General features: G+C 41.3%; 1 protein-coding gene across 1 annotated transcript in view; it reads right to left on the bottom strand.

The window, feature by feature from the left end:
* The window catches only part of SLC35F3 (solute carrier family 35 member F3), a 266,282-nt gene extending 255,076 nt beyond the window's left edge, over positions 1-11,206 (bottom strand). The window contains exons 1-2 of the mRNA XM_045008486.1: positions 10,557-11,206; positions 9,748-9,977 (exon numbers count right to left, since the gene is read on the bottom strand). Coding sequence (XP_044864421.1) covers positions 9,748-9,977; positions 10,557-10,609 — 283 coding nt within the window. The 5' untranslated portion in view covers positions 10,610-11,206. The remainder of the gene's footprint in view (positions 1-9,747; positions 9,978-10,556) is intronic.
* Between the last annotated feature and the right edge of the window lie 5,885 nt (positions 11,207-17,091).

Genomic DNA, 17,091 nt, shown 5'->3' with positions numbered 1-17,091 from the left:
CTGACTCAGTTTCCTCACACTTGCCAGCAAACTACAAAGACGGCTTATCCAACACATCGCCAACTCCTTCCTTTGGCTCTAGTCCACTTTCAGAAGACCGTACAGGGTTAATTCAGTAATATTTACAGAACAACTGTGGTGGAAGGCCAAGTTTCATTTTCGCCTCAGGTTGGATGTGCCAGTCAGTCAAGGTACCCAGGAGCTTTCAGTGCTTGTCAGATCAGGTAAGAGACTTGTCCTTAGGGAAGGGAAGTGACACATTGAAAAAAAACAAAAATGCAGAGGACTGCCATCTGTTCTGAGCTTGTGTTTTCAGCTTCCACCCCTGCTGCTCAGGTCAACCCATCATCTCACCTTGTTATTGCCCTTCATCACATACCCTTCTGCTGCTCTTCAGCTCCCAGATGGAGATGAGCAGCCTAAGATCTGAGCAGAGGGTGGGATAGAAAGCAATATCATAGCTTTGTACCAGCCCAGTTCACCCTCTGTCACATTCCCCAGTAGCTGGGCCTGAGGAGTTCTTTCTCTCACTAAGATGGTGTCATGTTCACTGTCCTGTAGGATCACTTGAACAAAGGGGTAGCTAATATTTGTTTGTTTTATGATGACAGTTCCAAGACTGACAGCAACATAAATTAAAAATAAAGATAAAAACCTGTCCTGCTTATTTTGGTCACAGAGAGACTGGAGAACCATTTTTTTTTGGACAATTATATTTGAGATCCAGGTTATCCTACTAACCTTAAATAATTTTTTCCTAACCATCATTAGAAAACTCAAAGCCTCTCTGTTTCCCTCCAGCTCTAACATTTGGTCCAGCATGTGTCTTATTTGGCCTTCTATAGACTATTCATTATGGGCCTGAATCTGTAAACCTTGCTCAGGTTGAGTAGTACTTTCCTTCACAAGAAATTTCACTAAATCAATAACAGCACAAACAATGCACTTAGTCTGAAATGTGTTTTATCCTTAAGGAAAGGGACTTCTGACAAGGAACGTATCAAACAGTGAATGTCCTGCTGCAATGTTCAATTCACAGCACAAAAAATGATTACCAATCAAAATGGATATTTGGTTGATTTGAGAAAAATAAACCAAACAATTTTTTTTACCTCAAAATTAGTATAACTTGCATAAGATAAACAGCAGCCGCCCCCCCACCCCCAGCAAAAACCCTCAGGAACATCCACAAAACTATAGATATCTTTTCTTTAGACACAAACTAATCTGGCTGTTTAACCCAGGTGCAATGTTTTGGATTATATTATGATTCTAGAAAAGAAACTGATGGAAAAAGTAAATAGAAACTTTAATGAAAACACAAATAAAGCCAACCAATGTTATAGGAAACTGCGTAGCTAAAATGACCTAACTACCTAGGGAATCCATGTATTTATGAAACTGAATGGAAACACTTCTGTTTGCATAGAAAAATATTTTTTCTTCATACACAAATGAACTGTCAATGGACGGTATAATAGTGATACTTAGTAATAATCATCTAGATATAGATAACTATTATGCCAAATATAATGGCATTTTAAGTTAGTGGAGAATAGCATTTTTGAATCTTCAGCAAAAAATGTCATATTAACACTTGTTAAAGGCAGATTATGTCAGGACAATACATATGATAAAAGCTTCAAACATCCAAATTTACACATTTGAATAACTTTATGCACACCAACAGTCTATGAGTAAAGTTGCTAACATGCATTTTTGTACGATTGAGACCTATGTGCTGAAAATATTATTTTAAATATAGAAGTATTTCTTATGAACTCTGAATTCTAAACTCCTCAGTGGCATAACTCCAGTGAACAAAATGAAGTTACATCAAGGATAAATTTAATCAAACTCCTTTAAAACATAAAGCAGACACATCATGCACTAGGGAAATATCACCTAGGATTTGCAGCCCGGAGAATTTACAGGTATTACTTTGGACACTGAAGAGTATCCCCATTGTTTCATGACTACAACAGAAACATAATGAAAATGATAAAAGAGGTGGGAAGTGAAAACAATATAAAGTTTAAACTGTGCTCACTAGTTAATCCCAAGAATTTATGAATACAAAGTTATAGGAAAAAATATTTAAATCAATAGCAGGTAAAAAGAAATGTCCTAATTAAGGTTCTAAATTTCTTCCATAAAGAAGTTACCTATTAAAATCTAATGAGATGGTAGAATTATTATGTCTATAAAAAAAGTAGAAAAAAGACTAAAGTTCCAATGTTGGTTATTGTCAGAGAAATACCCTAGATCCCCATTAAATTCAATCCTATGTAGTTCTTTTTTTTTTTTTTTAAACTTGGCTGCCAGTGGAGTGTTACAGTGAAATCTACTGAGAATAGCTGGTTGGCAGCACAACTGGTTCAACCTTGCACTGTTTAAAAAAGACAGATGTGAAGTGAAAGAAGCTATCATGGAATCCAATGTCATTTTGTACCCCACAGTTACTACACAGTGCATAGCAATTCAGTTGAAGGAGCTACTGTGCCCTGTCCTGGGGAGATACATAAGACTTAAAAATGCCTCCTACATCCATTCAAGGTCTGGGATAAGTTCCTCAGGCTAAATTCCTCCTATTGTGCTATGCTTCCCAGCCCTTTTTGATTTATAGGAGGGGTGGCAAAACTTACTGACCCTCCAAGCCACATACGACAATTTTCAGAAGTTCGAGAGCTGGAGCTCACCAGCTGGAGCAGGGCTTCTGCCCTGTGGCGGAGTGGTGGAGTTGGGGCTTCTTTCCTGCAGAGAGGGGGGTCTTGGGGCTTCAGCCCTGCTCCAGCTGAAGCCCCTAGCTCACCACCCTGCCACAGGGCAGAAGCCCCAAGCTCCTCCCCCCCATCTGGTAGATGGAGTGTGTATGGGGGTTCCGTGAGCAGCACTTTAACTATAAAAGAGCCGCATGTGGCTCACGAGCCATAGTTTGGCCACCCCTGCTTTATGCTAACCTCACACTCACATAATTCCCACAGAAGTCAGTATGTGCACCGTTTGATATAAAGGCAAAATTCTGGCTATTAATAATGTAAATGATTTTGGTTAATGCCATGCAGCCAAGTATCATCCACTTCCCCAAAAACTAAACATGGCGCCAACTCTCTCCTGCCCCAAGACCCGTTCAGAGAAGGTGGGGTGGGGCTAGTCTGGGAGTCAGTTATAGTTCTCTGGCTCTCAAGCTGCTTCAGCCCAGCAAGAGTTAAAGTGGCCACTAGGCTCCCATAATTTACATTGGATAGTTATGGTCCCTAATGGACCACAGGCCCGTCAAGGATTGCAGGAGCACAACCCCACAATGTTCCGTTCCTCTGCACCAGGGAGCTGGCTACCCTAGTTTACATTAGATGAGCACAATCAGGGGAATTCTCAAGTGCCCAGCTGGGATCAGATTCCTGCCACTTTCCACTGCCTGAGGGGCACAAAGCCACAAAGAACAGGGGGGCAAGAATCTGGGGTAGTACCTAGTACTTATGAAGACAGTAAAAAGCTCCAACTGAAACCAAACATAGTACAAGCAGGCACTGTACAGTATTCTCTCCACAATGCTGCCAACTCACCACACTCCTGACACAACATCTACTCCATTCTTGGGCAAGTGTGAAGGTTTGTGAATGCTTCCCTAGCAAACTGTGTGGTGGTCAGTAATCCATTAAGGACTATGATTAGACCAGAAAACTCATTTCATTTAGGACCCAAGTACACTGGAGGCTCAATCCTTTAACCTTTGTTCAAGAAAAACTCCCATCAACTTCAATGAGAATTTCACTTGAGTAAAGACTGCAAGATTGTGACTTTAAAATAAAATCTGAAAGGTCAGAGGTTAATGCATTAATCTAAAGCCAACTAGTCTTCAATAGACAGACTTTAAACTTGAATTAGACATTCCTCTAATACACATCCTGTGTATTATTTATACTTTTTTGTGGTAGATAGATTTAAGAAAACCAAAATCCAACAAGTTACATAAAATCATATTTAAACTTTGTCTTCCCTTTAGTGCCATTTTGAATTTCTTCCAGAACATTTTAATGCACCCCCACCACCCACCATCATCATCTGTGTTTCTATCTGCAAAGAATTCCATCTTTTATACCATCCTACCCCACAATAGACTGTGAAAAGGTCAAGCCTGTTTATCATTAACATCTTTAATATTTAATGCTTTGATTCACCTATTAATGTAGCTTGTTTCCTCCATTTAAAATACAGTGCTATATACACTTGAGGAGGTGCTATGTTTTGAGCAATGTATTTTTTAATGTATTACTGATTGTTATCTTGGATGTGCCAATTAGCAGATTTCATTCTTGGTCTCAGATTAGAGAGAGAGAGAGTTAATAAGTGAGAAAGAGAGAGTGTGTATGTACGTATGAGTATACATATTTCTCCCCCGCTCCCACTTATATACAGAGCCCAGTGTATTTAACTTCCTGGGGAGAGGGAAGGAGAAATATTCCTCTTTCCCTTTGTTGTAGATGCTCCTCACCCATCTCAGGACAAAATATGTAGTAGTAATTAAATAGCAAGTGCAGGATGAAAGAAAATTAAAATTGCACATTTGTTAAAAGTAGTCAATTATTCTACATTTTAAATAGAGTTCTTCAATAGGGTTCAGGATCTTTTAAAAAAAATGTATGGGTAGGTGTAATTGGATGCAGTTGCCTTAGGAACAGGTGTTCAGTGCATAGTACTGAGAATGAGTGTGCATAGCAGGCAAATTCAAAGACCTAAACCTGCAGGGCGAAATCCTGGTTCTATTGAAGTTAAGGCCAAAACTCCCATGGATTTCAGGGGAGCCAGGATTTCACCCAAAGACTTTTCCACTCCTATATTTATTTGCAACATTGTCCTTTATATGAGGGTGTAATAGAAAGGAATATTTTAACAATTTTTTGAGCGAGAAATGCTCTATTAAAGGAATGAAGGGAATAAAGGGGGCTTCCATTTTCCCTTGTGCAATAATTTCATCAAGAGAGGAAAAGTGCTTAGCAAGTCATAAAACACTGACTTTACACTGTTTAGAGATTGCATTTCTGCTGCATTTCTCTTATACAGAGAAATGCATATTACATTTTCTTGTAAAGTATTAAATGATGATGTAAAAGAATCTGAAATGCAGAAAAGAATAAAACTGTCTGGTACACAAGAGTAATTATAAAGCAATATCAAATCTTCCTCTAGAAAATATTATGTAAAGTCCTCTCCACATCCAGAGATTTCCAGGAGTAAGTACAAAATCCCTACATTATTTGCTGGAATTATTTCCATTGAAATTTAATTTCTGGTACACATACCACAGAGGGTTAAGAAGTGTTGCCATCATACAAAACTCAAAACCTAGTTCTGTTATAAGCAGTTTTGTGTATAAAATATATATTATTTCATGTTATCATGCTTTATGCCCCATTTTTATTTCTATTTAGAGAAGCACTGGTGCCTATAGAAATTCAGTAATCACCAGAATGTACACCCTTCCCAATGTGGCAAATAAGTTAGTATATATTTAGAATAACGTAGTTGAACTATGTTTCTACAAATTTTGGAAAATGCAGAACTAAAGTAATTGCAGATATTAAAAAGTACATTCCTAAATACATTGCAATATTTGAAACAACATATTTATTTCTTTTATTCTGTGCTCCTGCCTCAGCAACAGGAAGATGATGATGATTTCAAAAGAAGTAATGTAAGCATGAATTGCCCATTCTGACTAATTATTTTGTTAAGTACCTAAGGCTTGGATTCTGCATTTCTTCCCCATGCAATCTGAATTTAGAAGAGCTGCAACTCAGGTTTTAGCCTCCTATGACATCACCTTTCAGGCCTTCCAAACATATGCAAAGACCTCCAACGAAACAGAGACTCTGTGGTGTGCCTCCAAGAGATGTATACAAAACTTGCAGCCGGCAGTATGGGATGGGGGTGGCGGCTAAAGTAGTTTCGAATCATCTCTGTGCTCTTTCGATTCTGGGCTGGTCTAGAGTCACCAGCATAAAGAGACAGCCCTGAGGACCTGCTCAAGTTACAACAGCTTGCACAGCCTCTCTTATGGGCCACAGTTCTGCCCAGAATCTCCACACACATAAATAGCACACTACAGAAGATATTAGATTTAATTAAAGCTGCATGAAGAAATTTGTAAAGCAATTGATTTGTTTGTTAGAAATCAATGACCATTCCGTAGATGAGAATTCAATTCTTTTCTTTCTCTGAAATTGAAAGACACGAGATAAAAATGTCTATTCAGAGTCTACTCAAGAATGGTAGTCAGCCAGAACTAAACACAATTATTACAATGTTGCTATGACAGCAAATAATTTAAATCATTTCTTAATTTTTGATTCACAAGGATCAGTATCCTAATAGGTATTGTTCTTTGAATTATTCCATCTCGTTCCTTATGCACCCTAAACTCGTTTGCTTTTTTGACAGCAGCTGCACTTTTTTTAAGCAGAAGTCTTCATTGAGCAGTCTACAGTGACATTCAGGTCCCTTTCCTTAATTGATATGGTTACTGTTAGCATAGAATTTAGTAAGGTGTATCAGTAATTTAAATGTCCCCCCTCTCCAGTGTGCATTGCTTCACCTTTATAACATGAATTTACCATGAGTTTGCTTCTTCATGTAGCTTGATTAGGTCAATTTTCATTATGGCAAAAGCCACTCTCCTAGACAGTTTTTGATTCATGACAATACTTTGCCTCTAACCTCATGATTCCTTAGTTTCTTTAGTAGCCTCTTGTGAGGGACCCCATCAAAGGATTTCTGAAAGTCTAAATAAATTAGATAATCTATATGAGTCTAAATAATAATATGCGGAATTGCTCACTAGATGCTAGACTTTCAGTGACTAAAATGTCACTGGCGGAGGTGGCTTAAAAGGGGGTGAGGGGAAATGAAATCTGATTTATACATTCATAACCTAAGAACTAGATCACCAACTAGTTTCCTAGAGAGCACCTCATTATTATTTATACAGTGCAAACAGTATCTAGACTTTTTACAGACATATATAATTAGAAGACAAGATTCCTACCCAAAGAGTTTACAATGTAAATTTATTGTAAATTATTTCTGTTCACAGTACCTAGTCCAGGGGTTCACAAACTGGGGCTCGGGACCCCTCAGAGGGTCACGGGGTTATTACATGGGGGGGTGAGCTGTCAGCCTCCACCCCAAACCCTGCTTTGCCGCCAGCATTTATAATGGTGTTAAATATATATAAATAAGTGTTTTTAATTTACAAAGGGCGGGGGGTTGCACTCAGAGGCTTGCTATGAGAAAGGGGTCACCAATTCAAAAGTTTGAGAACCACTGACCTAGTCTGATTAAACCTGGCCGCTTAAAATATAAAAGGTTCCTTAACTCATCAACACGTCCATGAGCCAAAATAAAGGAGTTTTTAAAAATGTTTTCAGAGTGTTGATATAAACCCAGCCTTCTACTTTTGCTGATTTATCTAACTTACATGCATTCCGCCATATCCCCTGCTGATGTAAATCAAAGTAGTTCCATTGGAGTCATGCCAAATAACACTAGCTAGAGATGTAAATAATCTCTTCTACATTTCTATCAACACAGTTTATAAAATATGGTTGTTATCTTTTTAGTTTGTGAAATGTGTTCAAATTATAGGTAAAATTATTCTGAGATAGATTTTTAAAAAAAATCCTCAGAAAAGCTGTATATTTATTTCCCACCATTATAATTCTAAGATGTCATTTGTTATTTTTTTAAATTGCTATAGAGAACACACCTGGAAGGCCAAGTTTTGGCTCATAATTAACTTTTATGGTGGAGTTATAAATCTCAACAACAGATTATAATTGAGCAGCTGAAAATGACTTTTACTATTTTAGAAGGATCATCTGCAATAACTCACCATGAATTCAATTGTCAATTAGTCATGGTGTCAGATAGGAACATTAATATCCAACTCAGAAGTTAGCACCCATAGATGGTCTGATCACAGGATCCAATAACTTTGCATAGATGAATAGTCCGTGGGACTACTCTTTAAGAAAGGTACAACTCCCTTTGAGTAAGGACAGCAAAATCAGACTCGTAGAATAGTAATAACCATATTTAACCATACAATAAACTGGTTTTACGCAAAAACTATCATGACCTTATCTGCTAATTCATATTCTAATATCCTACAATAATGTTTTAATGAGTTACTGATGGCTCATGAAAAACAGAAAAATACAGTATAACATGTTTTTTGTATCTTTCCCCTTTATTATTAAGTGCATTGGCAATCAGATAATCCAAGGGTGAATGCATTAGAAATGCATACAATTAATAATTATTACAAAGACTTCTTTTGTCAAAACCAGTTTTCCACCAAAATCATGATCCTCTAGTATAATAATATTTTTACAACAGAAAACTGTGATGTTATGAACAGTATTATCATGACACAAACAGTATTATGACTTCTGCACAAGAGCAAATGAATTCTTAAAAACTGTTACTACATGCAGTCATCTTTGGTAATGATGAACAATGGAAGATAACGTTACACAAGTTATACAAATACATGTTATAGACGTATGAATATTTCCAACATGTTTATTAACGCTTTTCAAGATATCATCACAAGCTTTACACCCCTATACACTAGAATAAGTTTCTCACCAAAGTTTATGAACATGCAAACAGGAGGCTGTGTTGGAAAGGGTAAAGATATTTTAATTCAGGGAAAAGTTTAATTCTTGTGAAAATACAATGATCCTTCAAGATAGTAGGGAGAGGATATGGAATAATGTATTACTTTAAAAAACTAATACAGGTTTAAAAAGCACCGAAGCAATTGTCACAAATAAGCTGATCATTATACTTCACTTATGGCATCAGCAATACAGAGCGCAATGTTTTTAATACTGAATTTAATATGATTAATACCAAATCACTCAGAGCCTGATTTTACACAAAAAAAGAATATCATGTGCTAAATCCTTTAGCAGAGAATGAAAGCATTTCTTTAAATCTTTCAACTGAGACATTTTAATAAAGTGAAAAACTATCATTTTCAGTATAAAAGATACAAATTTTAACCTACATGTAATGTAATGATTTACTTAACAATGTTATGTCACAGTAACCGTTTGTACTGGTCACATTTGTCTTGAGTTCCAGCACTAAACTCAAATCCCTTTTCCCCCATTACAAAAGCTAACATGTTTTCTATAATCACCAGCATTTTTCCTAATAAGGAGAAAGTTCAAATGATTAAATCTCACACTAATCTGTATTGAATTGATCACAATGCCACCATCTAGTGCAACATCAAACACAGTCCCAGAGTGTGAGCAACTTTTTCCACTGTTCAGCATTGAATTAGCTATCAATCTCATCAGACACAAATGTCAACAGGCAAAGCAGTGGTTCATAAAGTAAACATAATTAAACCTTCCAACTGAGGGAAAGGGAATATTTTAGAGGAAACTACAAAACTGACAAAGATGATATGATCCAGTTTAGGAAAAAAGAGGATAGTAAATAAAATTAGGCAGTTAATTTCCATCACTCCAAACTGCTGGGACATTGAAGTAGCAATGTGAGGGGTTGCCACAGAAAAGGGGAGACGGGGTTAAATCCCGAGTGCAATGCAAGCCCTGCCCCACACCCTGCAGGCAGCTTGAGAAGCTGCAGCAGCAGTAGACAAAATTGAGGGGGGAGGGGAGGAGTGTTGCTACCGCTGGTGGGAAGAGAAGGGATAAACAAGGGACTTACTTTTGTAGCTGGCAGCCCAGGGCTGATAACCATAATACCCGGTAATCCGCAGAATCCTTTCCTCGATGGAAGTGAGCCCCACGGAAGCACTGGTGAGATCCTCCACGGATCGGGACCATTTCAAATCCTCTTTGATCGCCTCATCCACCACCAGGTATTTGAGCTGCCGGAGCTGCGGGCTGATGTCCGACAGCCTCCTGGGACTGACATCTGGAGATCTCCTCATGCCACTGGCAAGGCAGGAAAGGGACATGAACACAGCCCGGTAACAGCTGAGGTGCTGGGAGGTGCCGAGCGCTGACCTGGCGAAGGAAGGGACGGGAGCTCCCCTTTCACTCCCCAATAAGTGTGCAGGGGCCAGGAGGGGCAGGGCACTGCCCGTGCGAGGGGAAGCGCCCACTCCGGCACCCCCCGCCCGCTGCCTTTTAAGAAAGGGGCAGAGCTGCTGAGCGCGGACCCTACAAACAGCTGATCCTCCCGCAAACCATAGGGCTCCCTCCAGAGCAAGTTTAGCGTTGTCTAAAGCACCCCAAGAAGAACTCCCTTCCCCGGGTGCGCAGCCTGCGGCCTTTGGCTCCCGGCCTCCCAGGGGGATGGGGGCAGGAGTACCGGGAACTTCGCGTGTTGCCCTCCCACAAGACTGGGACCCCCCCGCATTAGGATTGACCCGCAGATCCCCCCCCGGGAACCCCAGCGTGGGCTAGTGGGCAGCACAGCTGGGCGCCTCCTGCCGCTGCAGGTACCTGTTCCCCTCCCCGGTGCAAAACAAGGGAGCTTCCTGCCCGCCCCGCCCCGGGGGCGATACTCACATTGTGATGGTCTTGCCCCTCGCCGTGCCGTTGGGAAACTCTCGGATCCCCATAGGGAAGAGCAGGGGTGGAGTGGGGGCTCCCAGACTTCAGGAAAAGGTGCAGCCGGGGGCTGTCACCGGCCGATCGGACAGAGAAGAAGAAGAAGGGGGCAGGTGCCGGGTCCGCAGCCGCTGCAGAGGGGCTCCCGGGGCTTGCACCGGCCGCTCGCGAAGCGGGGAGTGAAGTGCCCAGATTGCTGCCGCTGCTGCCGCAGGTGCGTCTCCTGTCCCCAGCGGAGGCCAGGTGCTGGCTGCTGGCTGCGGCTGCCGCGGAGCGTGTGGTAGTGGGTGGAGGGAAGGGCTCCGCGCCCGCTCTCACGCCCCCCACCTCCCTGGGCTCTGCTTTCCCGCGCTCCGCCGGCAGGGGGAGCCCCGCAGCCCCGTTCCCGACTTTCCCGCCTCCGCCGCCCGTGCCCGTCCCGCTCGCTTCCGACTGGGCTGGGGGGCCCGGCAGCGCCGCGGCGGCGGGGCTGGGAGGGAGGCGACCCGGGCGGCTTCTCAGCGTTGACGGGTGTCCAGAGCTCAGCTGCGGGGGGAGGGGCCCCGCTGAACCCCGGCGCTGGGCAAACGCAGGGACTGGACAGCGGTGACGTCAAACGCCCAGGGGGGCAGGTTCAGGGGCGCCCTGTTCCCAACGCGCCTCCAAATCGGCGGGCTTGCAACGCGGTCCGGCACCGGCACCGGCACCGACCCTAGCGGCCCAGGGCGGGACGGGTCCGCCCGCCCGCTGGGCTAGTCCCGGCCGAAGAAGCTGCACTCGGCGCTGTAGGGGGGCTGCTTTGCGGGACTGAGGGTAACCCCCAGAGACGTAGTGCTGCTCCCGTCAAGCGTAGGGACTTGGTGGGGATTTACCCTGGGCTTCAGCCTGGCTGACTTTGGGAGCTCGGGAGGTAACTAAACCCTGGAGAGTGGATTTTCGGGGAGTTTCCTAAAAACCACAGGTTGGCTGGATGACACTTGGCACTTCTCCAGCATCTTCCATCCCGGGATCTCAAAGCACTTTCCCAACAACAATCGTGATTAAACCCAACCACTCGTGTGAGGTAGGTAGGAATTATCCACGTTTTGCCTTTGTAGAAATTGAGGAATAGTCAATAGAGGCTCAGATCCTGCTATGCTAACGCCCGTTGATTTCAATTAGGCACGTTTTGGGACTGAGAATTTAAGATCATTGCTCACGGTGACACAGCTGGGCTGCCGCAGAGTTGAGATTTGAGTCCGGATCTCCAGGTTTCTAGAGTCATGATTTAATCACAAGAACACAAACTATTTGGGGTAGTTTGGGACTGGCTTTTTGGCGTGTGTTTGAACAGTGCATAGTGCAGTGGGGCTGGGACCTTTAGTTGCTAGTGCCATACAAATATATACATTTTCAGAGCATTGAGACTACTGGAACAAAGAAGGACAACAGCATTACTGAAAGAAAAAGGAACAGTAACACTTCGTTAAGGTTCTATTTACAAAGATTTATAAAGGGTTAGTAAGTGATTAGTATATGTTTTAAGCATGTTACAGACATAATTAGAATATTTTATAGATGGTTATGATATGAACATATCAGTAGGTAGTTATAAGCCACACTTATAGCCAGCCTATTGAGATGTTTGACTTTATAACAATTGATTAACCATTGATTAAAATGTTTTAAGCACTCATTAACCCAGCATAAATGGAACTTTAATATATCATGTAACCAAAATTATAGGTGGGATTTTCAGAAACACTCAGCATTGGTCTAATTCTGCTCCCACAGATGCCAATGAGAGCAAAGTTAGCCCCGGTTGGGTACATTTTGAAAATCCTATCTAAACATCTGTGTTAACACTGCAAAGACTTTGGGCCCAATCCTGCAGCCCTTAGTCAAGAAAAACTCCTGTTGACTTCCTAATGACTTTGCCTGAAAAGAGACTACAAGTCTGAATCTTTTACTAGGACCATTACCAATTCAGCAAGGTGTCTAAGTATGTGAGTAGCCCCACTGACTGCTCATTTTAGGCATGTGGTTACCGGTAAATATCTTGCTGAATCAGGACCTATAGTAGTATAGGGAATGATTGTCTAGAGTGCCTTAATGCCCATATATTGTTTCATTGTGTACATATACACAATTAAAAATTGGATTAAAATCTGCAAGCGTTATTTATTATGAGAACATGTGACAATCTGAAAGTAGGAACATAGCTGGAAGCAGCTTTTTTTTTTTTTTTTTGGTTAGAAGAATCTTAGTAGAAGGACCGGGGGGAAATCTTTCCCCCTTTCCTCTTCAATTTGATATATTTTAGAGCACCTAGGCATTTAATTGCAAAGTTAATAGACATCAGTTAAATAAAACCACTTGCCCTGCATAGTGTTAAAGAATCATTGTCGCTTTATCTAGAATAAAAACAAAAAAAAATCAGACAAAAGCTAAACTAAATATCTGAACTATGTATTGTATTGAATGCATGTATTGAAAATATTTTATTTATTGCATACACAATCATTATTTTGAATAGCAGTATGCTAAAATGAAAACAACTGTCGCTTGGGAACTCAGGGTGAAACCCCCCAATACAGCAGAATTGTGGTCCTGTTATACAGAGATGGGTAGGAGCTGTGCAGGAAAACTCAGCTCTGTGTGCAACAAAGCTGGGTTCCTTGCAAGGTAAACATAAACCACAGTGCAAGATGAATTTAAGGATGGCTGGGACAGTGTCAAGAAGATGCCCACTGAATCTGTAATTACATAGATCATTGGCTTCATGTAAACTGCGTCCAGGGGTCTCATCCCCCAGTCCAGAGTAGCATCTGGAACAATAGCTATAAATGGAGTTGGGTTGGGATTACTTCCTTCCCAAACCCAGCATAGTTCTCTACACAGAGCTTAGGTGCCTGGGCTGTGTGTGGAAGGTGAGAGTGGGAATTCACCATGAAGGAATTCTCATGTCTGTAGTACCCTGAAGTGTCTGAATGAGAGTTTTAAACTCTACAGAAATGCAGCAATGTATATTAAAAATAATGTAATGTAGGTTCAGTTCCCTGGTTCCAGCCAAGTTTCACTCAATGTGAGACCTAGTTTGACACCAGAAGAGTGTGGGGCATAAAGCCATCTACTTCACTGGGATTCTGCCCATCTGCCCTATTTAGGACAACTTTCCATCCTCTGTGCCGCCAGAGTGGTCCAAAGGAGATGGGGCCACAGTGGCTACATGTCAGTTTACAGATAAACCAGAACCATTCCTCGCAGTCAGACCTGCTGATAGGGGATTATTTTCCTGCTCTCTTCTTTTTCATACTACAGCAAGAAACTAGTGTAAATGAAACTACACAAATGAGTGTAACACTATAAGCAGCACACAGCAACGTGTGACACTGGATCCTTTGGGTGATAGTACTGACAACCCGTTACAACAGTCATTCATAGAAAGATGAACTTCCTTTTTCCTTTGGTCAAGTGTACAAGGGGGTGCAATTAAAAGGGCTCTGCGGATGTAAGTAAAGTTAAAATGTCAAAACTACAGTAAAAGGAAACATCATAATTGTGAACTCATGATTTTATTGTGAGTCTCACAATAATTGATGTTTTTCTTAAAGCTCCAGCTGCTGGATTCATTTTAATACAAGAGAGTTTTAGCTTTCATTAAAAAAGAGGTATGTTTTCTGCCCTCATGGTTGCAGGGGAAAGCATGAAAATGTGACCCTCCTTGCACCCTATAAGGCAAATAAAGAGGACCAAAACCAGTTATTTAAAAAAAACCTCATGATTTTTCAACATTTGAGAGATGTTGCAATATTAATAACACTATCCCACAACAAGCAACAATTATACAATACTATAGTAAGGCAGAGAAACTCACAATATAGTATTATAGAACATGCTACTTTGAGAGACAGTAGGCAAAATCTGGTTTATTTTACTGACATAAGCATCTCAAGCAAGATTTGGCACAGTGTGTCAGCTGGCATGTTAATTAGGACATCTGGTGGGGCTGTTGTGGCACCAGAGTTTTGCTGCAGTAATCCATGAGAGAGCTTACACCTGTGTAAACATCTCTTTGCAGAATGTCTCACAAGAGTGTGCAGAATATGAATAACCCCAAGCACTGTGTATAGTTGGGCTTTACCGTATTGTGAAAAGCAGCTATATTCACAAAATGTCTTAGCACGAAGGAATAGGTAATACTTGCTATAACAGAGCACAGGGTATTCTGTTCAGTAGTCCATATCTACAAAGGGACTTAGGTGCTACTGTAATCCACAAAACCTCTGCTCAACTGCCACATAAATCTTTAGGTGCCTAAACTCACATGGTACCTACCGTTTTGCTTTAAAAATCCTCTTGGTGCATGAGTGACAACCTCTAGGCATGCACACTGCTGCTTTGGTAGGCCCCTGGATGCCTATCTCATGCCTAAGTCCCAACGGGATCCTCATATCTGGTGGAGATAGGCATTACCCCATCTATCTCCCCTATGGTGTCCAGTCCACTAAATATGCTCAAAGCATGCCTAGCTGCACAGAAGATGGTGAGGAAGAAGAGGGCCTCCCTAATAACCTCTAGTCAAGTGGTTAGAGCACTCATCTGAGATGTGGGACACTGCAGATCAGTTTCCCCTCTTTCCCCCTGCCCCACACCTAATGAGAAGAAAGGATTTGCACAGGGATTTCCTCCCTCTCAGATGAGTGCCCTAATGCATATGTGATGCTGGCAGACCAGGTGCCAGGTCATGCCAAGGTCCCCATGCCTCAATTGAATACTGACAAATACATAGCTGAAATCAGTCTGGCTCACCTGTGTGTTAGTATTGTTAAAATAGATACTAGAATACTAAGAATGTGTTTAGTGTTTAATGCATGCAGCAACCTACAAGTATTCAGATGTTATAAGTGAGATTATAGTATCTCACATTCACAGAATCATAGGACTAGAAAGGACTCCAGAGGTCATCTAGTCCAGTCCCCTGCACTCATGGCAAGACTACGTGTTATCTAGACCATCCCTGACAGATGTTTGTCTAACCTGCTCTTAAAAATGTCCAGTGATGAAGATTACACAACGTCCCTAGGCAATTTATTCTAGTTCTTAACCACCCTGACAGGAAGTTTTTCCTAATGTCCAACCTAAACCACCCTTCCTGCAATTTAAGCCCATTGCTTCTTGTTCTATCCTCAGAGGTTAAGGAGAAAAACATTTCTCCCTCCTCCTTGTAACAACCTTTTATGTATTTGAAAACTGTTATCATGCCACCTCTCAGTCTTCTCTTCTCCAGATTAAACAAACCCAATTTTCTTCAGTCTTCCCTCATAGGTCATGTTTTCTAGAACTTTAATAATTTTTGTTTCTCTTCTTTGGACTTTCTCCAATTTGTTCACATCTTTCCTGAAATGTAGTGCCCAGAACTGGACATAATACTCCAGTTGAGGCCCAATCAGCATGGAGTAGAACTGAAGAATTATTTCTCATGTCTTGCTTACAACACTCCTGCTAGTACACCCCAGAATGATGATTGCTTTTTTTTTTTCAACTATTACTCTGTGACTCATTTAGCACTATGATCCCCTGATCCCTTTCTGCCATACTCCTTCCTAGGCAGTCATCTCCCATTTTGTATATGTGCAATTGATTGTTCCTTCCTAAGTGGAGTACTTTGCATTTGTCCTTATTGAATTTCATCCTATTTACTTCAGACCATTTCTCCAGTTTGTCCAAATCATTTTGAATTTTAATCCTATCCTCCAAAGAACTTGCAACCCCTCCCAGCTTGGTATCGTCTGCAAATTTTATGTGTACTCTCTATGCCAGTATCTAAATCGCTGATGAAGATATTAAACAGAACTAGACCCAGAAGTGAACCCTGTATCTTAAGGTAATATTTGAGCATTTGCATTGTAAGCCTTTCTAATGGTGTAAATCACCAGACAGGAGAGAGCGACATTAATTAGTGTGAAATGCTGGTCTCCAACAGAAGGTGTTATGTTCTGACTGACAAGGAGGACCCAGACACCAGACAGACTAGACTGAAACATCAAAGAGGACAAAAGACTTTGCTGTTTACTTTCCACCAACTCCCACTTTCCCCCCCCCGTCCCCTTCCCAAACATGAATCTTGCAAGTGAATTTCTCCCATAGGCTGAGTTTGAAGCTCAAAGTAGAAGTGGGAGAAGGGAATAAAAACCCCTAACAAGGAGGAACTGTATCTTTATGCTGCTTGGACTCGGGGGGTGAGGGTGGGGGCAAAGATTACTAGGCATAAGCAAAAGATCTCCGGTGCTTAGCCTGGATTAGCCTACATGACATAGAGTTTGCTTATTATAGTAGTGTCTATTACTTTTTTAAATTTATGATTAGAACTCATTTGTATGCCTTGTAAACAACTCTTATTTCTTTTCTTATTAATAAATCTGTATATAGTTTATTATAGGATTCACTACAAGTGTTGTCTTTGATGTGAGATCTAAGGGGCAATTTACCTGGGGTGACTGGTCCTTTTGGGGCTGGAAGTCACCTGAATATT

Source organism: Mauremys mutica, chromosome 3, assembly GCF_020497125.1.
Source record: "Mauremys mutica isolate MM-2020 ecotype Southern chromosome 3, ASM2049712v1, whole genome shotgun sequence".
Lineage (NCBI taxonomy): Eukaryota > Metazoa > Chordata > Testudines > Geoemydidae > Mauremys > Mauremys mutica.
This window is presented reverse-complemented; position numbering and strand designations above follow the sequence as displayed.